Genomic DNA, 23,233 nt, shown 5'->3' on the forward strand with positions numbered 1-23,233 from the left:
GATAATTGGTCTGCACATTCCTTCAGCACTCTGCCCGTCACACCATCGGGGCCTGCAGCTTTCCTGGGATTCACTGCTCTGAGCACGCGCTTAACATCATACTCCTGCACAGTGAAGGTGTTGCTGTCAGGTGCTGGAGAGGGTGTTATGTCTGCCACTGCAGCTTTCACCTCGAAACGAGCAAAGAAACAGTTAAGTTCCTCTGCCAGCGAGGCGTCGCCGTCGGCAGTCGTGCGGTTGCTGGTCTTGTAGTTGGGTGATGTGCTGGATGCCTTGCCATACCCGCCGTGGGTCATTGTTGGTAAAGTGATCCTCAATCTTCCTCTTGTAGGACGCTTTGGCATCCTTGATGCCTCTCTTCAGGTTGGTTCTAGCAGCACTGTATAGAGCTCTATCACTTGACCTGAAGGCGGTGTTACGGTCCTTGAGGAGAGACCTGACATCCTTTGTCATCCAGGGCTTCTGATTGGGATACAACCGGATACGTTTGTCGACGGTGACATTGTCAACACAGTTTTGGATGTAGCAGAGTACAGTTGATGTATACTCCTCTAAGTCCTGATCCTCAAAAATATCCCAGTTGGTCCTTTCGAAGCAATCCTGCAGCTGCGAGGAAGCTCCTTCAGGCCATGTCTTAACAGTCTTTATGGTGACTGGAGCTTTCCTCCTGAGTGGGGTGTATGCTGGAGTTAAGAATATGGACAGGTGATCTGACTGCCCCAGGTGTGGTAGTGGTGCTGACCTGAAACCCTTCTTAATATTTGAATAAACCTTGTCTAGTGTGTTTTTCCCCCTGGTAGCACATCTTATGTGTTGTTCAAGTTTCGGGAGAACTGACTTTAGGTCTGCATGATTGAAGTCCCCGGCTATGATGTGGGCTGCTTCTGGATATGTGCTCTGTTGTGAGTTTATTGCACCGAGCAGGTAGCCTAAAGCTGTGCTAGCGTTAGCATTCGGTGGGATGTAAACTGCTGTTACTATAACCCCTGTAAATTCACGGGGAAGGTAAAAAGGCCTGCATTTAACTGTTAGGAACTCCAGATCAGGAGAACAATGGCTATCCATGATTTGGATGTTAGTGCACCAGTTGTTGTGCACGTAAATGCATAACCCCCCCCCCCTTGCTCTTACCGGAGTCGATGTTTCTGTCCCAACGAAACGCTGTACGCCCGGCTAGCTCAATGGCTCCATCTGGGATAAGTGGATGAAGCCATGTCTCTGTTACTAAGAGAATGCAACAGTCCTCCACTAGTTTGTTTGCTGATATCTGTAGTTTTAGTTCGTCCATTTTGTTGATGATGGATCTGGCGTTGGTGAGAAACATGCTGGGTAGCGGTGGTTTGTGTGGCTGTCTCTTTAGCTTGGCAAGTATACCGGACCGGCGTCCTCGCTTTTGCTTCCTGTTTCTCCTCCGCCTGCGACGCCTGTTCGCGCCGACAACTATCCACGGAGAGCCCGGTGTCCTGGCTATCTCTTCCGGTATATTTTGCGGGTGTGGAAATTCGCGCATAAGGTCCCGATTGCACTGGAATCCTATGATCAGAAGATCCTTGCGGTTGTAAGTAGGATTTGCCTGATTTGCCTGATTTGCATGACTAAAATTGACTAACAGACATAACACAGATAACACGCATAAAACGCACCGAAAGGGAGAGCTGTGAGCCGCTGCGTCCGTGCGCGCCGCCATCTTGCAAACATACTGTTCCCCCAAAATACTGATTACCGTTCCTGCTGCGGCCTACCATCGGCCCAACTCCTGGAGCTGTCGGCCTCCATCGGACTTACCATCCAAGTCCGTGGATCGGACTTACCATCACCGGAGCCGGCCGTCTTCGGAGGCTGCGGGAGCGGCTGCGACTCGCCTTAGGTTCGGGCCGCGTGGATGCCGACATCGGGAGCTCCGGCAGCGGCAGCGTGTTCGCCCACCCCGGATCGCGGGGCTTGGGGCGCGGACATTTCACCGTCCGGCGCGGCCTAAGATATGCCGCGGGTTATTTCTCTGCTGGGCGGGGGTTTCAATGTCGGGAGCCACGACCGCCCCGACGTGCAGCAACAGCGGCAGCGACAGCGTGTTCGCTCGCCCCGGATCGGACTTATCATCAGCGGAGCCGGCCGTCTTCGGAGGCTGCGGGAGCGGCTGCGACGCGACGCGCCTTGGGCTTGGCCCGCTGTGGACCGTCCGGTGCGGCCTGCAACCACAACAACCTGACTGCGGGCGAGGCACAGCGGGAGAAGGGAAAGACATTGTGGCCTTCCATCACAGTGAGGAGAGAGAGGACTGGAGGAGACTCACTGTGATGGATGTTTCTTTGATGGATGTTTCTTTTTTGTGTGTTTTTGGGGTTGGGTGGTTTGAGTGCCTGTTTGATGCTTTTATTGTTGGACTGTGTTTTTGGGGGTTTTGGGGTGTGTGATTTGAATGCCTATTTAATGCTTCTATTGTTGGACTGTGTTTTGGGGGGTTTTTGGGGTTGGGTAATTTGGGTGCCTGTTTAGTGCTTTTATTGTTGGACTGTGGGTGATCATTGTTGGACTGTGGGTGATTGAATTAACATTTTGTTCAAGATGGCCGCGCCGTTGTGTTTGGCTGCCTGCCACTGTATGTTTCTTTTTTTCCTAGTCAGATGTGCAGCACTTTGGTCAACGTGGGTTGTTTTTAAATGTGCTATACAAATAAATTGACTTGACTTGACTTGACTACACTGTGAGAGGCATAGCGGACTGTGGGTTTTGCCTACTAAAATGGCGGACGTTACGCTCCATTGTGTAATACACTTCAGTATAGGCCATTTCAACGGAGTGGTTCATCTCGCTCCTCTAGTATCTTTGGTTTACACCAAAGATAGACACAAAATGTTGGAGTAACTCTGCCGGACAGGCTAGCATCTCAGGTTAGAAGGAATGGGTGACGTTTTGGGTTGAGACCCTTCTTAGGATTGGCCTCCACCAATTAACACCTGTAAAAATGGATGATAACATCTTGACAAGTGAATGATGGGCATCCTGGCTTGCATTGTTTCACCTTCAATCACTGTGCATGGAAGAATCTTGATTTCATGATATCTTTAACGAGTAGAAATGTGGTCATGTGCTTCACAGAGGAAGGAAGGAACAGACACTCAATGTATGTGTGAGATAGTTTGGAGTGGATTGAGAAAGAGAAACATGTGTTCATTGTGAGTCTGCAAGTTATAAAGAGAATGAGAGGAGTCTTTAATCTAAGCAACAATAATTCCTCTTTTTCTTACTTGTAATGTTTAAAACTTACTGGAATTTTCTTCATTGTTTTTGGGCAAATTCTGTTACCACTCAAGTATCACTTAGATCATTGTTGATTTGTTTTATAATTTTACATCTTAACAGTTGCCCTGTTCTTGTAAAACGTTTACATGGCAGTTACACAAAATGATAAATTCGATAACACGATTTGATAGACACAGACGCACTACCAATGTCTACTTTGAAGCAGTTCTCCTCCTCTCTCCGGCAGATTTCTGTGAGGCCCTCTCTCACTACTTCCCCACTGTGATTCCAGCTGCTCTCCTGCTCTACGGCCATGTTCTCACTACCACATCTGCAGTTCCTTGTTTAGTTTAGTTTAGAGATACAGCAAGGAAACTAGTATTTAGTTTAGTTTAGAGATACAGCAAGGAAACAGGCCCTTCAGGCCCACCGGGTCCTCGCCGACCAGCTATCCTACATGCACAAGAGACAATTTTTACATTTACCAAGCCAATTAACCTACAAACCTGTACGTCTTTGGAGTGTGGAAGCAAACCGAAGATCTCGGAGAAAACCCACGCAGGTCACGGGGAGAACGTACAAATTCCATACAGACAGCGCCGGTAGTCGGGATCGAACCCAGATCTCCAGCACTGCATTCGCTGTAGGGCAGCAACTCTACCGCTGCGCCACCGTGACCGTCCATATTATGGCTTCATCAATTTGATAGTTCTCGTCAATTTATTTTGACCAGCTTGGCATTTATATGCTGCTTGTCTGATATGAATTAAATTTAATGACTTGAAAAATGTTATAGGGTAAAGGGGAAGGACATGGAACGGTTTCAGATTAATAAATGAAATGAATTGTGAACATGGAAATAAAATGAGTGTCGAACCAATGGATGTTGACCCCATTTTTATGACTGGCTACAGATCGGTTTTCTTTTTTTTACAGATTTCATTCTGATCTGCTTCCTTCAATCAGAAGAGGTCGTAAGGCCAGAGGAAGGGTATGATTTCACATTTTTCCCTCTTCTGTCATAATTGAATTCATTATATAGCTAGACTGGGGTCTGCTGCAATAACTCAATGTCATAAATCTATCATCTCTGCAATTTTTTTAAAATGAGAAAGGTCAAAAGAGTTGACATAGTTGTACATCTTTTAAACAGTATTTCATAAATGATGAACAGACGTTTTATCAATCCTTTGCAAATTCTCTTCGACATTAGCAAAAATTGATAGTTTAAAATATTCTTAGCAAAAAATGATATGGTTTAAAATACTGTTTACATACCTTAAACAGTGTTTCAAAAATGATGAACAGATTTTTACCAACCCTTTAAAACACTCCTAGACACGAGCAAAGAAAAATGTATTATTTAAACTGCAAAATGAGCGAGTTTTGAAATTGAACATTTAAATATGGAAATCTGTGCAGTATTGCCTAATGTACTTCCATTAAATTGTAACAATCTGAATATTGAATTTAATTAGATATCGCTTATTTTAAGATGACATAACGTTAATTCACAAAAAACATAAACATTAAATTGAATCCAGGCCTAATACCTCGTATAGACTGAACTTTTATCAAATTATGCCTTATCAAAGCACACTAATTTATCAATATAAAGTTGTGAAAGAATATGAATAGTAAAAAAAAAAATACAGCCTTCTGTAAACTTATCTGGTTTGGAAATATAGAGAAAAAAACAAAACAGGCAAAGAAATGTGAAAAAACACATTTCGGTCTGCATTTATTGACCATTTCATTCAAAAGCAAATTGATGTGAATCAAATGGAGAGTTGGCATCTTTAGAAAATGCTCTCAAAATATTATAATCTGACTTTGGATTCAATATTAACTATGTAACATTTGGATGCCCTGCATGAGAAGTAGCTCCACGTTTAACATTTCAAATTCCTTCATTATTTTCAAAAACCTCGATCTTACTATTACAAAATATATATTTGTCATAGTCATAGAGTTATGCAGCACGGAAACAGGCACTTCGGCCCAACTTACCCATGCCAACCAGGATGCCTCATCTACACCAGTTCCACCTACCCGGGTGCTGCCCATGTCATAGTCATCGAGTCATAGTCACAGAATCTCACGGCGTGGAAAGAGGCTGTTTCAGCCCAACCTGCCCACCCCGGCCAATATGTCCCTTTTACACTACTCCCACCTGCCTGTGTTTGTCCCATATCCCTCTAAAGCTATCCTCTTCATTTGATTTGTTCTTTGCTGATAATTATTTTATCTTAAACATCATACATTATTTTTTTTAAACATGTCAATACTTCTATTTCTGTTTAGGAATGAGAGTAAAAAAACCCATATTGATAGGTTCAGAGCAGCAAATGCACTTTACTCCCAAATACCATACACATGATTTAATAAAAGTTAGAGAACTAGTTATTATATAAAAGTATGTTTTTGGAGAAAAAGCAGACAAAATACAACTTTCCTGTCTAAATAGACACAAAATGCTGGAATAACTCAACGGGACAGGCAGCATCTCTGAGTTACTCCAGCATTTTGTATCCAACTTCGGTGTAAACCAGCATCTGCTGTTCCTTCCTACACATTCCCGCCTAAATGGATCACAAATATAATAATTGAATAGTTGAAAGAATATGGACATTGTGCCAAAACAATGAATTTGAGCAAATTAGCTGGCACATTAGCAGACCATACATATCTACCATACATAGAGATAATGAGTGTGGATATCCACAGGGGTTCACTCACTATAATTTAAGTGGATGTGCTGTGGAAATTGTGGGAAAATGACATAAGTGATATCAACTTTAGATAGTCCCTCTGTCCCTCCCTTCCCCTCCCCCTTCCCAGATCTCCCTCTATCTTCCTGTCTCCACCTATATCCTTCCTTTGTCCCGCTCCCCTGACATCAGTCTGAAGAAGGGTCTCGACCCGAAACGTCACCCATTCCTTCTCTCCCGAGATGCTGCCTGACCTGCTGAGTTACTCCAGCATTTTGTGAATAAGTGATATCTAAGTTGTTTCCCCAAATAATCTATGGTTCTTCTGCCAAAGTGATGAGAGACGAGAAGTTCAAAACCATTGTGACACCGAGTAGCTATTTTATTCTCCCATGTTAATCTATTCTTCTTTTAAAAGCAAATTTTGATGTTTTAAAAATCTATTAGCCTCTCCTCAACAATTGCTCCTCATCTTAGTCACCCCCTTAGTGTTGAGGATGACTTCTACTCTGATGCTGTGGATTCTGCGGGGGCTGATCTTCAGACTTCCATACAGATGGGGCAGCAGTTTCTTTTTAATGATGTGGGTGGATTGGAGTTTGAGAAGTGGTCCACTCTTTCTGCTAATAACATGGGGTACCTATGCGCTACATATGAAAGGACCATCCTTAATGCCGCCACGAATACTCCTCCTCCATATAGGCTGATCACGGGCCAGAGATTCCAAGCAACTCAGATGGCATGTTATACTTTTACAGGGAGGCTATGAGAATGTCCCTGGTTCAGTTCTCTCTCCCATTTGTTAATCTTGTGCCGTGACAATTTTTGGAATCTGTAGCAGCATTGAGCACCTTCCAGACCGACAGCTGTGATGGCTGCAATGAGATGAAACGGTTTAACATCTTGGTGCCTTCACTGCTCATTTTCTAGCCATAATCCAGCTTCACAGGTGAAGCTGTCAAGTGCCCATAATTGATTGCAGATTGTTTTTAAAGAAGGGGGCTAGCTAGCTGTCTCTGTGCAATAAGATGAGTGCCTGAAATTGACCGGGCATATCTGGCATCAAAGGATCGCTCTGACAGTGGTCTGTGGATTTAGTCACATCTGAGAGAGTGAATGGCAGGCACAAGTAAACAGCTACAATAAGATTAGGCAGGCATGTGTGCTGGATGGAAACAGATGTTTCCTTTTCACCTGAGGGCATCCGATTAACTGTTGAAATGCAGCGGATGATTTGCTTGCCTCCTTTCTAGACTCCAAGGTCGTGCACCATCAGGGTGTCTCATGTGCTGTGGAAGGAATTCATCCATTTTGCCGTGGTTCCTGCTTGATCGGGAACGCCTGCCTGCATAACTGGAAGTCCCATTCTCGAGGAGGCAGTATGGTCTGCTTGGAATTGGTGATCCAAGCAGAAAGATACCACAAAATGCTGGAGTAACTCAGCAGGTCAGGCAGCATCTTGGAGAGAAGGAATGGTGCCTGTCTGACCTGAAAGATGCTGCCTGACCTGCTGAGTTACTCCAGCATTTTGTGATACCTTTGATTTGTACCAGCATCTGCAGTTATTTTCCTACACAAGCAGAAAGATACCTGTGAAGCAATGGGAGGCAGGTTTGTAAATGGTGAACGGAGTAAAGAAATTAGAAGCACGAGTCATATGATTCCTCTGCTCCATAAATCAATACCTGAGTCTAAATTCACTTAGCTGTCACTATTCCAATATATTCTGATTCCCTTGGAGACCAATATTCTATCGATCTCAGCCTTGAATATACTCAGTTGACTCAGCATTCACAACTCTCTGCTGAGTCTGGCTTGATAGGTGTCACTTTGGCTTCCTGCTAATCTGCTTTTCTTCATGTGACTGTACCTACCAGGTTAAAGAATTAGGCCACTCGGCCCCTCGAATCTGCTCCACTATTTGATTAGATCGTGGTTGATTTGCCTACAATCTCACTCCTGCCCTTCTTGGTCAGAGATCCCCATCCCCCTCTTCCTCCCTTGACACATGGATATAAATGTGCGGAGTTCGCCAACCCATTCAAGACGTATGAAGCTGTTTATTTTTAGCAGTAACATACTGCAAATAAATGACACTTACTAAGCAAGATAAATGATATTTGGCAGATCTCAGTAATTAATAGAAAGTGAAGCTAATCCTTTACAGGTTATAATTGATTTGGAAAGTGGTTCATAATTGAATGAAATGCGTTGCAGGGAACTGTAATTGTAATTGGCAGATATGGTGTTTTTTAATAGGATTGCGAATGGTTGGTCATTTTTCTCCTTGTGTGCCGTGTCCGCCGGCCCAAAGGTAACAAACTTGGACAAAGTGGAGGGTTCAAATCCCACTTCAGAATATCGTGTTTATTAGTGAATGGTATCGTGTTTATTAATGAATGGCACAAACATTTCGAAATTCACTTCAAACTGAAGTCCCATTTATGGGCATGCAACTGATGTAAAGAGGAGACGTAAGGAACTGCAGAGGCTGGTATCTTAAGCAAAACACAAAGCGCTGGAGGAACTCAGTAGGTCAGGCAGTATAAGAAAATAACTGCAGATGCTGGTACAAATCGAAGGTATTTATTCACAAAATGCTGGAGTAACTCAGCAGGTCAGGCAGCATCTCGGGAGAGAAGGAATGGGTGACGTTTCGGGTCGAGACCCTTCTTCAGTCTGAAGAAGGGTCTCGGCCCGAAACGTCACCCATTCCTTCTCTCCTGAGATGCTGCCTGACCTGCTGAGTTACTCCAGCATTTTGTGAATAAATACCATCAGCAGGTCAGGCAGTATCATTGGAGGGAATGGGCAGGGGAGTTCTCTGTGTCATGGAGTCAAACTGCACGAAAACAAGGTCTTTGACCCAGCATATACATGTCAATTACCAAACTCCCTTCTATACCAATCCCATTTGTCAGCTCCTGCTCTGCAGCCTTCTTTGGCAAATCAAGTGTGTGTCTCGACATCCGTCTCCAGCACCCCCTCCAACACTGTTCCAAATTCCAACAACCTTCTGGGTGAAAACAATTCTTCCGCAATCCCCTCTAATTCATCTACTCCTCACCCTAAACCCATGCCCATGGATTTAAGACAGCTTTGCCAAGGGGAAAGGTTTCTTATTAACTATCTTGTCTTTGCTGCCTATAATTTCTGTATCCCTCTATCAGGTCCATCTTCTGACTCCTCTGTGTCAAGGAAAAGAAACCCACATGTCCAGTCTCTCTTCATTTCTTGAGAAGATTTGTTTTTCACAGGGCACTTCCATCAAACAGTGAAAGTGGCAATTTCTGCTTAGCAACATGCAGAATTTTAAACACGTATAAGATCATGTAATAGGTGTAGAATTAGGCCATTTGGCCCATTGTCTACTCCACCATTCAATCATGGCTGATCTATCCCTCCTAACCCCATTCTCCTGCCTTCTCCCAATAACCTCTGACACCCGAATATTCATATTCGGTACCAACTTAAATGATGTTATATGCTAATTTACACATGCTGTATTTTCATACAAAATAACAATTAACTACATTTTATACATGCAATCAATATACTCTGGATCTCCAAGGATGTGAATGGTGCTATATGAATGCAAGTCCTTTTTTAACTTTTCATAGAACAGTAGAAAATATGTATGCTCATTGATTGGATTGGACTGGTTATAAGAAAACCAGAAGATCTTAGAACTTGTGGAATCATACTGCATGGAAATAGGTCCTTTGATCCAAGGAGACACACTAACCATCAAGCATCCATTTACATCTTCCTACAGTAATCCCAATATATTTTACCCACATTTCTACAGCTCACTTAGACATTCTGGACAATTTACAGTAGCCAATTTTTACATTTACCAAGCCAATTAACCTACATACCTGGTAGACCAAAATGCTGGAATAACTCAGCGGCACAGGCAGCATCTCTGGAGAGAAGGAATGGGTGACGTTTCGGCTCGTAACCCTTCTTCAGACTGATGTCAGGGGAATGGGCGGGACAGAGATAGAATGTAGTCGGAGACAGTAAGACTGGTGGGAGAACTGGGAAGGGGGAGGGGAAAGCAAGGGCTATTTGCAGTTAGAGAAGTCAATGAAGTTAGAGAAGTCTGGGGTGTAAGCTACCCAAGCGAAATATGAGGTGCTGTTCCTCCAATTTGTGCTGGGCCTCACTCTGACAATGGAGGAGGCCCAGGACAGAAAAGTGAGATTGGGAATGGGAGGGGGAGTTAAAGTGCTGAGCCACCGGGAGATCAGGGAGGTTAAGGCGGACTGAGCGGAGGTGTTCAGCGAAACGATCTGCACAGTTTAAAAGAGTGAACGTTTGTGGGACCATAAGATTCTGAGGGCAGTCTGCAGGTTTGAAGATGAGGGCATCTTTATATCTCCGAAATCTCACGTCAACAGGGAATAATTTAGGAATGAAGGTTTGTCCACTAAAGATGGAGAAGGAATTTCTTCAGAGGATAGTGACAGTGAATCTTTAGAATTCTATATTCTGGAGAGCTGTGGACGCTATTGTTTGTCATTCAATTGGCATTTTTAACATGCTGAATGTGTCTCTCATTGTTTGGTGGTGAGTTATTTATAAAGGTCATCTGTTGCTTTTGATCCAATTTCCGTCATTAAATAACTCAAATATGCTGCATGTGTTGGTGTTGTCATCACGTGCAGAGAATATGACCACAAAATAACACCAATGTTAGTGTAAACTGTGACAGAAAGTACCCAATTTAACTTCCCAGTTGGTATGACTTCAACAGAAAATTGGCGCAAATATTTGAAAGCAGGATTATATCATATCATATCATATATATACAGCCGGAAACAGGCCTTTTCGGCCCTCCAAGTCCGTGCCGCCCAGCGATCCCCGTACATTAACACTATCCTACACCCACTAGGGACAATTTTTACATTTACCCAGCCAATTAACCTACATACCTGTACGTCTTTGGAGTGTGGGAGGAAACCGAAGATCTCGGAGAAAACCCACGCAGGTCACGGGGAGAACGTACAAACTCCTTACAGTGCAGCACCCGTAGTCAGGATCGAACCTGAGTCTCCGGCGCTGCATTCGGTGTAAAGCAGCAACTCTACCGCTGCGCCACCGAGTGTAGGAAGGAACTGCAGATGCAGGTTTAAACCGAAGATGAAGACATATCTAATCTCTGGACAAGTGAATATTCTCAAGCGTGGGAAAGACAGACTTTTGGATGGTGTGTTGATCGATGATTGTTGGGAGCAGGCAGGAGAGTAGAGGTGAGGGCCTAAACAGATCATTGATGATCCTATTATGTGTGGAGCAGATTTGCTGCTCACTGAGATTCCTGCTCTTATTCTTTGTTCTTATGTGCGATGCCATGAAAAATATCTATAGAACTTCCCACTCGTACTATGCATTCAGCAAAAAAATATGCATCTGGAGGGACTGAATGCGTCAGGCAGCATCTGTGGGGGAAAATGTTCAAATGACGAATCGGATTGGGACCTCTTGAGGAAGGGTCCTGAGCTGAAACACAGTTTGTCCATTTTCCTCCATTAGATAGACACATGAAGCTGGGGGAACTCAGCGGGACAGGCAGCATCTCTGGAGAGAAGGAATGGGTGACATTACTGGTCGAGACCCTTCCTCACTTCTTCCTCCACTAGATGCTGCCTGACCCGTTGAGTTTCCCCGAGTCATTTGTTTTATTAATCAGGATTCCAGCATCTGCAGTCCCTTGTTTTATCCATAGTCCTTGACATTGCCCGCTCCCAAGTCACTTATGTATCAAAAAATCTATTCAAGAGCACTTTTCAAAGTGTAATTACTGCCTAATTCACATTATGGTGCTGCATTGATGGGTGAGTCGAGTTCTAGGGAACGTTTATATTGGTGCTTTCAATTATGAATGTGAATGTAGCAATTTGAAATGAAGTCAAACAAAATAAGGATGTATTTCTTTAAAATAACAAATGTATTCAGGACCCTATCTGATTATACCCTGTTTTATTAATTTCCCCTAACATAGCTGTATCAGTCTGAAGAAGGGTCTCGACCCGAAACATCACCTATTCCTTTTCTCCAGAGATACTGTCTGACCTGCTGAGTTACTCCAGCTTTTTGTGTCTCTCGATAGCTTATCGAAAGCTGGATTGATTTTTGGAGTAATTGGATATATTTACGTATTTAAAGTCATATTTTTTCTTTTTATGTATCTGCAACATTTGACTGGGAAATATTATCCAGTACATGAAAATGATAAGTCTCCTCTTACTCCTTATCGTATATCAAATCCACTTGAATGCAATCATAGCATCAAACTTGTATAGACTTGGTTACGTGAATGATTTTAACATATAACTCTGTAATTTTCTATGGCCCAGTCAATCTTGAACGTACTTGCACAAGGGGACTTTAGTCAAAGTAGTTGAGATTGCATGTACATTAAGAAAAGAGGGTAACTAGAGGGAGAAAAAAAGGATTCCTCATAAACTAAGGTTGTCATCTCTGTGTGGAGCTGTCGGAGAAAGGCAAAGTCTCCAATGAGTATTTCTCCTCTGTTTTTACAGTGGAGAAAAACACAGAAACATAGAAACATGGAAAATAGGTACAGGAGGAGGACATTCGGTCCTTCGAGCCAGCACCGCCATTCATTGTGATAGACAATAGACAATAGACAATAGGTGCAGGAGTAGGCCATTCAGCCCTTCGAGCCAGCACCGCCATTCAATGCGATCATGGCTGATCACTCTCAATCAGTACCCCGTTCCTGCCTTCTCCCCATACCCCCTAACTCCGCTATCCTTAAGAGCTCTATCCAGCTCTCTCTTGAAAGCATCCAACGAACTGGCCTCCACTGCCTTCTGAGGCAGAGAATTCCACACCTTCACCACCCTCTGACTGAAAAAGTTCTTCCTCATCTCCGTTCTAAATGGCCTACCCCTTATTCTTAAACTGTGACCCCTTGTTCTGGACTCCCCCAACATTGGGAACATGTTATCTGCCTCTAATGTGTCCAATCCCCTAATTATCTTATATGTTTCAATAAGATCCCCCCTCATCCTTCTAAATTCCAGTGTATACAAGCCCAATCGCTCCAGCCTTTCAACATACGACAGTCCCGCCATTCCGGGAATTAACCTAGTGAACCTACGCTGCACGCCCTCCATAGCAAGAATATCCTTCCTCAAATTTGGAGACCAAAACTGCACACAGTACTCCAGGTGCGGTCTCACCAGGGCCCGGTACAACTGTCGAAGGACCTCTTTGCTCCTATACTCAACTCCTCTTGTTACGAAGGCCAACATTCCATTGGCTTTCTTCACTGCCTGCTGTACCTGCATGCTTCCTTTCATTGACTGATGCACTAGGACACCCAGATCTCGTTGAACTCCCCCTCCTCCTAACTTGACACCATTCAGATAATAATCTGCCTTTCTATTCTTGCTTCCAAAGTGAATAACCTCACACTTATCTACATTAAACTGCATCTGCCATGTATCCGCCCACTCACACAACCTGTCCAAGTCACCCTGCAGCCTTATTGCATCTTCCTCACAATTCACACTACCCCCCAACTTAGTATCATCTGCAAATTTGCTAATGGTACTTTTAATCCCTTCGTCTAAGTCATGGCTGATTATCCACAATCAGTAACTTGTGCCCAACCTCTCCCCATATCCCTTGATTCCACTAGCTCTGTCTAACTCTCTCTTAAATTCATCCAGTGATTTGGCCTCCACTGTCCTCTGTAGCAGAGAATTCCACAAATTCACAACTCTCTGGGTGAAAAGGTTCCTTCTCACCTCAGTTTTATATGGCCTCCCCTTTATTCTAAGACTGTGGCCCCTGATTCTGGACTCCCCCAACATTGGGAACATGAAAGCAAGGGAACTTGGGCCAGTTATTGGAGATATCTTGAGGGTAGTCTGTTACGGTCGAGCTGCTGCAGGACATCCTGAGGCATGTAAGGGTGGATAAATCACCTCATTTAACCAGGGCTAACCTACGCAGGCTAAATTTTAAAATTATTACCCTTTCTTCATATCCCTTTTTGTCCTCTTCCCTATCTGTTGTCTTCTCCAGGCCTAAGTCCTCACCCGTAGCAATGCGCCTCTAATTTTGGATCTTGACTATCCCTCAGTTTAAATATATAGGCCTAATTGTTTGTATGTCCAGCACCAAACTCCCGAAACAGACACTGTTCTGACATAGAAAGTGTTTAACAGGAGGGTAGAAGAAAAGATTGAAGATTCTCCCGGATTCCTGGACATCTCTAACCCATGACCACTCGAAGTGGAGATGAAGAATTCCGGATGGTGTTCAGAACCTAGAGGCCATGCCGTGGGATCACAAGGAAGTGCAGCAGAAGAAGCAATCACTTTACACGCCACCCGCCTGTCCCCTCTCTCAGGCACCTCTTGCAACTGTGCAAATGTCTGCAGTTCCCACATTGGCCTCTTATGCCACCTCAGAAACCATACAACCAAAGCAGAAGAAAGCCATCCTTGATCCTGAGGATCCTGAGTCAGACCCGTGACACTAGTCTCAAGAAGGGTCTCGACCCGAAATGCCACCCATTCTTTCTCTCCAGAGATGCTGCCTGTCCCACTGAGTTACTCCAGCATTTTGTGTCTGTCTTGATCTTGAGGGACTGCTTAAGGTGAGATTTGAGCAGAGGACATTGCTCAACCTTTCCCTGCAATGTCTGAGGTTATACGGTCATAAAGTCATAAGTTACAGAATTAGGCCATTTGGCCCATCAGGCATACTACGCCATTCAATCATGGCTGATCTATCCCTCCCTCCTCACCCCATTCTCCTGCCTTCTCCCCATAACCCCTGACACCTGTAGTAATCAAAAACCTATCTATCTCTGCCTTAAAAATATCCATGGACCTGGCCTCCACAACCTTCTGTGCCAAAAGGTTGTGCTGAAAATGAAGTTCTCTGCAGTTCTGTTAAATTTGTGCTGCTGTCAAATTCTCTGTGAGCTCTGCTGATTTCAGTCTTTTTATTGGTGCATTGGAATTATTCCCTCAGGATGTGATCAAATTTTTTAGGCCATCGTGGCAGCTTTCACATTTCTGTCATCTTGTGTGACATTTACTTTTGGATGCACGGCAATATACCCCAGCAATACTTATGGTTTTGTAGAAGCCTCAAGGCAACTCAAGTTCCTTGATCACGAGACTCCACATTTTGTAGGCCTCAAAAAGCTTGAAAGATGTCTAGATTCACAGACCGCCACATCACGCGAATCAAAGCTTGATAAAGCAGCCAGTAATTCGCCTGCAGGTTATTGATGATCCCCTTTAAAGATGCAGATGCTGGAAACCCCTGCTGCTGGTCCTCCATGCATGTTGAATGCATAACATTAATAGCATTGCTGGCAGAATGGTGAAGCAGTCAGTAATGCTGCCCCACGGCTCCAGGGACCTGGGTTCAATCCTTCAAAAAGCATCAGTGCTTTTTGTCATTTTCAGCATTTTTAGTGATTTCCCCCCCCCCTTAAATCAGTGAATCTTTCCTTAGCAAACCAATTTTCGTGCTTCGGGTGCGAGAAGAAATTGCAGACCTGGTTAAAGGTTTTGAAATGGCATTAAAAATGGGTAATGTGGGCAGTTATAGTAATGCACCATTGGAATTTAAATGTGACTGTTTTTGTAGAGGCATTTCAGGCTGATGCATATTGTGCAAAAATGTACTGGAGTAACTCAGCAGGTCATGCAGCTTCTCTATAGGACATGGATAAATTACTTTTTGGGTTGGGACTCTTCTTCATCTATCCATGGCCTCCAACGATGCTGCCCGACCTGCTAAATTATTGCAGTTTTTTAATGGTTTTTTTTTGTAAACCATCGTCCAGCTGCTGTGTGTGCATATTGTACAAGTACTTGCATAAATGCTCATCCTCAATGAGCTTAATGATTTTTGTGAGGTCTGTCCATTGCTAGTTCTCTCAACACGTAACCATGGGGGGAAGGATACAGTACATCATAGATGTGAATCTTAGCAAGAGATTCTGAGGAATGTTGAAAGTTAAGGGGGAAATTTTATTGACATTTATTAATATTATGGGGATCAGGTAGACTTGAGAGAGAAATAATTCCTGTAGGTTGGATAATCTGGGAAAAGGTGGGATAGTTTGAAAAATCAAGGCAGTTTTATTCACAAGTAAAATTAATAAACAATTCAACATTTCGAGAATGATAAAGACGACGTTCCACTGGTTTCTTATTGGTCAAAGGGATTTAAGGATATTGGCACAATCCGAAGCTACGTCAAAGATGACGCATGATTTTATTGAATAATAGAACTGAGATGAGTGGCTGATGTTTGCACAGTGAGGAATAGTGTGATAGAGATCATGAAGCATGGGTCAGATTAGCTGAAGTGCTTTTGATAAATTGGAGATCTTGCACATGGATCTCGGGATGTGGGTGAAAAGAGCATTAAAAATATTAGCCATGGATAAAGGGGTAGATAAGGATTTCATCACGTGGCGGCGCCTAACGGCAGCGGCTGACTAGCAGTCTGTCCGTCTTTTTTTTTGTTGTGTGTCGGTGTTGGGATGGTTTTTATATATATATTTTTTGGTTGTGTATGTGTGGGAGGGGGTGGTGGTGTGGGTGGGTGGGGGTGGGTGTGGGGGGGGGGGGGGGGGAACTTTTCTCTTCCTCACGGCGCGGGGTGCGGCTCGGCTGCGGGGCCTAACATCGCCCGCTGCGGCTCGGCCGCTGGACTTTACATCCCGGTGCGGCTCGGCCGCTGGACTTTACATCCCGGTGCGGCTTGGCCGCTGGACTTTACATCCCGGTGCGGCTTGGCCGTTGGACTTTACATCACCCGGTGCGGCTCGGCCGCTGGACTTTACATCCCGGTGCGGCTTGGCCGCTGGACTTTACATCCCGGTGCGGCTTGGCCGCTGGACTTTACATCCCGGTGCGGCTTGGCCGCTGGACTTAACAGTGCCCGGTGCAGCTCGGCTGCGGGGCTTAACATCGCCCGGTGCAGCTCGACTGCGGGGCTTTTCATCGCTGGTGCGGCTCGACTACGGACTTGACATCGCCCGGTGCGGCTCGACCACGGGACTTAGCTGCGCAAGGCTTGGTCGCGGGCCTTTCATCGCCCGGTTCGGCTGCGGGACGTTTCAGCGCCCGGTGCGGGGACTGTGCGGGTCGGTCGGGGACGAGCTGTCTGTCCGTGGGCGTGGGGAAGAGAGTGGAAGTTTTGTTGCCTCCATCACAGTGAGGGGGTGTTTGGAGTCACTGTGATGGACGTTTGTGTTGGGGTCATGTGTCTTGTGTTCTATTTTTTTTTTTCTATGACTGCTATGTAGTTTCGTTCGGTACTTCGGTACCGAACGACAAATAAAGCTCTGTTATACCTGTTATCAGGGATGGGTATAAAGAGGGACTTCGGAAAAATACTGGGAATTTGGAACTAGGTGATAGATTTGATATAAGGCTTGAATATCGCCCGAGCAAAGAATAGTACATCTAAAACAGCTTGAGGCAAAAATGTGTCACGTCAAAGTGTCATGTCACTGCCATAGTGATTCCATGAAAAAGAACAAGGAAATTAATCTTCTTATTCTGCCCCTCAAGACATTTGCTGAGTTAGCCTTTAGGGTTAGGGTAAGTAATCAGTTACTGCTCAGCATTGTGATTGCATGCATTAAGTTATGAGAAATCTCCTAATTATTAACAATAACTTCTCACATCTGCAGTGCTTCCAGATTTAGAGGGCCTGGCTTTGTAAAAAATCACTTCTGGTCTTTTTGTGCTTATAATTTTAGTAAGAATTAGTTGATTTTTCACATCACAGTTGCCTCTGTTGCTGCTTTTTGTTAAACCACCAATAAATAAAATGATAATACCATACATAAATACAATCAAGGCAAACTCGAGTACAATAGGTAGGGCAAAGGGAAAGATACCAAGTGCAGAATACATTTAAAAGAGATTTAAAAGAATAGGGTGATTGTAGGGCCATCTTTCCGGAATATAGAGTTGGTCGAATAAATATTTAAATATTATGGCGAGTCTGGAGGCTCGTTCTTTGTTGAAGAAGTTTATTGCGACAGCAATATTCGATCACAAAGTTTACATAACGAGATTACAGACAACCATTAAAACTAACTGTTCTCTTCGAAGAAGTCTCTCAACTGACTCCTTTAGGCGCCAAAGCCGCACGTGACCACCCTGTCCAATCAGCGATCTCACTCCCTGGACCAATCCCTACGGTCGCACCCACACGTGACCTCGCTGGCCAATCCGAGGGTTCGACATCTAGGACCACTCTCTATGGTCGCTACAATATCTCTAATTTGCAATGAAGAACTGGCCATTCTCTTTGATAAACAAACATTAGAAAAGCATTAATCCACTTTTTTTTTAAACAAACACAGTTCATAATAAGCTTTTGCAATGTTAAAATATTTTTCTTTTACTGGGGATTTCTTCAGTCGCTTCAATTTTGCTGAGTTAGTCTGCAAGCAACAAATCCTCAGCAGAACCCATGAATGACGGAGATACCATGACATTTCATAATTATCAATGCTTTCCACTTAGCATCATTGATACTGCAGGTAGCAAATATCTCGTAATCAATGCTAGAAGGTTATATCATCAATCAACAATGGCAAGAAAATATGTCACAGTTTAGCCATTATACTTTTCTTTCCACTTTAATAAATGCTTAGACACTTTAAACTTGTCCAGAATAATAAAATCAGTAAAGTCTCATAGAAGAGAATTAATCTCATGAAGAATAAAGTGTGATGCCTTTGGCTGGTTTGGTCAACTTTTTTTCACAGGAGATGTTTAGTTTAATACCTCTGGGTAGGTTGACCACATACTTTGTACAATCACTAGCACAGATATGAACTCTCTGCCACATCGCAATTTCATGCATGGCCTGATTCCCCCTTCATTTAAATGTACACATTTAACAGAATATAAGGGATGAGTTGATACAATTCATTTGTTCATTTCATTTCACTTCTAAAATTTGGATTTAATGTTAGCCTAGAACAAAATGCTCTATTCTATCAATTGGCTGCTCAGAAATGAGTTTTAGAGTAATTCCTGCCCAGCCCACCATAAAAAACTTAACGTGACACTGATTGATAATAAACAATCAGATGCTTCAACATGACCTGATTAACTGGTAAAGGAAATGTCATATTGGTCCAGCAGTGGGCATATCTATCTGAAGATTATTGTTGGATTAGTTTTAACTGGAGATTTCCTCTGCAGGAAGAGATGCGGTAAATTGAAAAGTTCTCATTTTCCTGGCATTCTGCTGTTCCTCATTTTATTGAGAACATCATTTAACATTAAAATTAAATACACTTCTAACATGTTAAACCTGAACAACCAATAGTTGAAACAAATCTCACCTTTGATGATGGTAACCAATAAAGATTTCCTGGCATCCTCTGAAGAAGAAAAGTGGTTTTTTGCTTTATCTACATCCCTCGGTTACAGTATGGGACAAATGCCCCCTTTTAGCTACTCATTCATCCTTTTGCCATTTGCGGGATGTTAAATGGGTACAAAATAACAGCTGCACTTGCTTATATTATATAAGCAAAATATAAGCAAAATTATTAATGTACATGGACATCTTTGATATGAAGAAATCATAAGGTGTTTTATACCTTCTAGTGTTTTCTTACTTTTCAACATGTCACTGTAATGATATTCAAATTGAAAAACCTTGAGGCTTAAAATTGAGGCTCGTGACCAGTGGTGTGCCACAGGGATCAGTGCTGGGTCTTTTGTGGTATGTCATCTATATTAATTGTCTATTATTAGTAAGTTTGCAGATGACACTAACGTTGGTGGTGTGGAAGACAGTATATCTAATATTATAACAGGCACTAAATGAACTGAGGGTGTGAACAAAGGAATGGCAGTTGGATATTTACTTGGATAAGCGCAAGGTATTTTAGTAAGTGCATTTTGGCAAATTAAATCAGGTCAGGGTTTATACAGTAAATGGTAGGACCCTGGAGAATGTTGGAGAATAGAAAGACTTTGGGGTACAGGTACATTGTTCCCCGAAAGTGAGAACATTAATAGACAGGATGGTGAAGAAGGGATTAGCAAACTTGCCTTCATCAGCCAGGACCTCGAGTAGTGAGGTTAAGACGTCATGTTGCAACTGCAGAAGTCATTTGTGAGATAACACTTGGATTATTGTGCGTAATTCTGGTTACCTTGCTACAGGGAGGATGTCAGTAAGCTAGAAATGATTCATGAGGATGTTACTGGGAATGGAGGGTTTGAGTTATAATAGGCTGGGTCTTTTTCCTTGGAGCATAGGAGATTGAGCGTTGACCTTATAGATGTACATAAAACTATGAAGGATGTAGATTTAAAAGGGATTTGAGTTTCAACCGTTTGTATATGGAACAAGCTGATAGAGAAAACCAATGGCAGATACAATTAGACTGTTTAAACGATATTGGATAGAAATCATGTAGAGAAAGTGTTTAGTGGGATATGGACCAAACACAGGCAAATGGGACTAGTTCAGATGGTTAACATGGATGCATTGTGTTGAAGGTCCTGTTTCCATGCTGCACAACTCTGTATAACTCTCTTTTGATTTTTCAATATTGTGAAAGGTTTTTTCTCAAGGAATCTTGAGAATGATTTTCAATTTTCATTTCAAACAAGGCACTTATAGGTAATGTATTTATAGCAGCCATTGGCCTGTGTGCTAAGGCACCACAAAGAGTACTGCAGTATAAAAGTAGACCTATGTAAGCCAACCAAATGAAAGATAAGCATCTGATAGAGACAGATGGACAAAAAGAGAAAGGGAAAAAGTAGGAGCAATTGGATAGAACACTCTTATTGCAGCAGCAAATGTAAAAAGCAGAGTGTCATATCATCATATCATATATATACAGCCGGAAACAGGCCTTTTCGGCCCTCCAAGTCCGTGCCGCCCAGTGATCCCCGTACTTTAACACTATCCTACACCCACTAGGGACAATTTTTACATTTACCCAGCCAATTAACCTACATACCTGTACGTCTTTGGAGTGTGGGAGGAAACCGAAGATCTCGGAGAAAACCCACGCAGGTCACGGGGAGAACGTACAAACTCCTTACAGTGCAGCACCCGTAGTCAGGATCGAACCTGAGTCTCCGGCGCTGCATTCGCTGTAAAGCAGCAACTCTACCGCTGCGCTACCGTGCTGCCTACCGTGCCCTCTCTGTACCCACTGAGTGTAAAAGTTGGAAACAGTTGTGGGAATTACGAAGGAATATTTTTATTCAAATACATTTTCGCACTTGTATTAATTCTGTGATGCTATAATTAATTTCAGAATGTGTTTGTGTATAAATGAAAATAAGTAGCACAAAGTAAGATAAATGGAGAGGTGGAAAGTGCACTATGTAGAAAATCAGCTCTTGATGTGGTAGAACTGATGGTTTCAGAGCAGTCATATAATATCCTGCTTGGTTATACAATTACAAAACCTACCACCTCGGATCCAGCATCTTGTCAATATGAAACAATTGTTGTGCTTCTTGCTGCACTACCAACACTGATAAAACGGAAAACAAAACCATGGATAGGGCAGGTTTGGAGGGATATGGGTCAAATGCGGGCAGGTGGGACTAGTGTAGCTGGGACATGTTGGCCGATGTGGGCACGTTGGGCTGAAGGGCCTGTTTCCACGCTGTATCACTATGACTAGATGAAAGCATCTTTTATTTTTATTTATAATAGCTCATAACTCATAGCAAATTCTCACTCTAAACTATTGCAATACTATTTATTTAACATGTAGCTTCTTTTTGTTCCATTGTCTGCTTTTCAAAAGTTATCATAGCAATGACATGTCATTATAATTTCCATCTTGTATCTGCATAAAAGCAGAGTTGCCATGCTAATATGCTGTAAAGTGGAAGTAGTCAGTGTACAGAAACAGTGGGAGCTTTCGCGACAGAGGAGCATCAAGAGATCAAACTGAACCACATGAGGGATCTGTAGACAGCTTAGAAACCTGACAGCAAAGCATTATTTTGAAATTGTAGATGCCATGGTAGTTGATAATAATGGTCACGTTTGCCAAGCTTAATAGCCCATAACATAAGCTTTAACTGACTGCTGCTTTGGGGAACTGTATTAACAGTTAATTATTTAGTATAGTTTAGTCGTTTAATAACATGAAGCAAAAAAAAGACCAAAAAAAAAAGATTTCATAATACTTTATTCTGTAGTCAATGAAAGGACAGTCTATTCTTAAAATGTAGTTTACATTTTCTTTCATTAAGGAAGAAAGCTTAGTTGGATTTCTGTAATGGCAAAGTAAGCTGCGACATAAAAAATAAGAAAATAACATAACAAAAAACTGCAGATGCTGAAAATCTTAAAAAACCCAGAAAAAAAACTGAGTAGAACTCAGCCAGTCAGACACCATCAGTGAAAAAAGAAGCATTTAATGTTACAGAACTGAGAAAGTGAGAAACAAGTTCATCTACAAGTTAATCAAGACAGCAGAGAAAATGGAGGGTGGAGGAAAGGAATGTTTCTGGAGCCACGAGGAACTGCAAATGCTAGAATCTTGAGCAAAATACTAAGTGCTGGAATAACTCAATGGATCAGGCAGCATCTGTGGAAGGATTGGAGAGGCAATGTTTCGGTTCAGGACCCTTCTTCAGTCTGAAGAAGCTGTTTTTTCCACTGTTACGCCAGCACTTTGTATTTTCTAAAAGCATTTCTCGAACAGGGTGAAATGATGGAGCAATTAGACAAGATCAAGATTCTTTGATTTTGCATTGCTTTGCTAATGTTGTATAGTCTGTGAAATATCATAGGGTCTGACTAAACTGAAAGGATGCTAAATGCAAAAACAGCCAGAATTCAACATTGAGTCCTGCAGACTTCAATGTACCCAGATGGAAGATGAAATGTTGTATTAGTGGAGGAGACCACAGACAGAAAAGTCAGAGTGAGAGTGCAATGGTGAATCAGAAAAGAATTGCTGATATTTTATGATTGCAGTTTGATAAACAGCAAGGACACAAATTAGAAGATGACAACTTGCTGTTGTGTCATTGATGTAGTCAGATATCCACAGTGCTCATATATTTTTGGAGAGGAGCAGAGAAATAAGGCAATTTTTCTCTTAGGTGTAGGATTCCGATTCAGATTAGGAGCTGGACAATCCAGATTCTGAAGGCATAAATAATGAAATAAAAATATTAGCAGAGATTACTAAGTCTATGGCCCAAATTAAGTTTGCTCAATTTTATCAGAGACAAAGATCA

General features: G+C 42.8%; 1 protein-coding gene across 7 annotated transcripts in view; it reads left to right on the forward strand.

The window, feature by feature from the left end:
* The window catches only part of dcdc2c (doublecortin domain containing 2C), a 105,618-nt gene that overhangs the window by 59,519 nt on the left and 22,866 nt on the right, over nt 1-23,233 (forward strand). For all 7 annotated transcript variants that reach the window (XM_078400088.1, XM_078400093.1, XM_078400087.1 and 4 more), the window contains one exon: nt 4,180-4,234. In XM_078400088.1, coding sequence (XP_078256214.1) covers nt 4,180-4,234 — 55 coding nt within the window. The remainder of the gene's footprint in view (nt 1-4,179; nt 4,235-23,233) is intronic.

Source organism: Rhinoraja longicauda, chromosome 5, assembly GCF_053455715.1.
Source record: "Rhinoraja longicauda isolate Sanriku21f chromosome 5, sRhiLon1.1, whole genome shotgun sequence".
In the NCBI taxonomy this organism is placed as follows: Eukaryota; Metazoa; Chordata; class Chondrichthyes; order Rajiformes; family Arhynchobatidae; genus Rhinoraja; species Rhinoraja longicauda.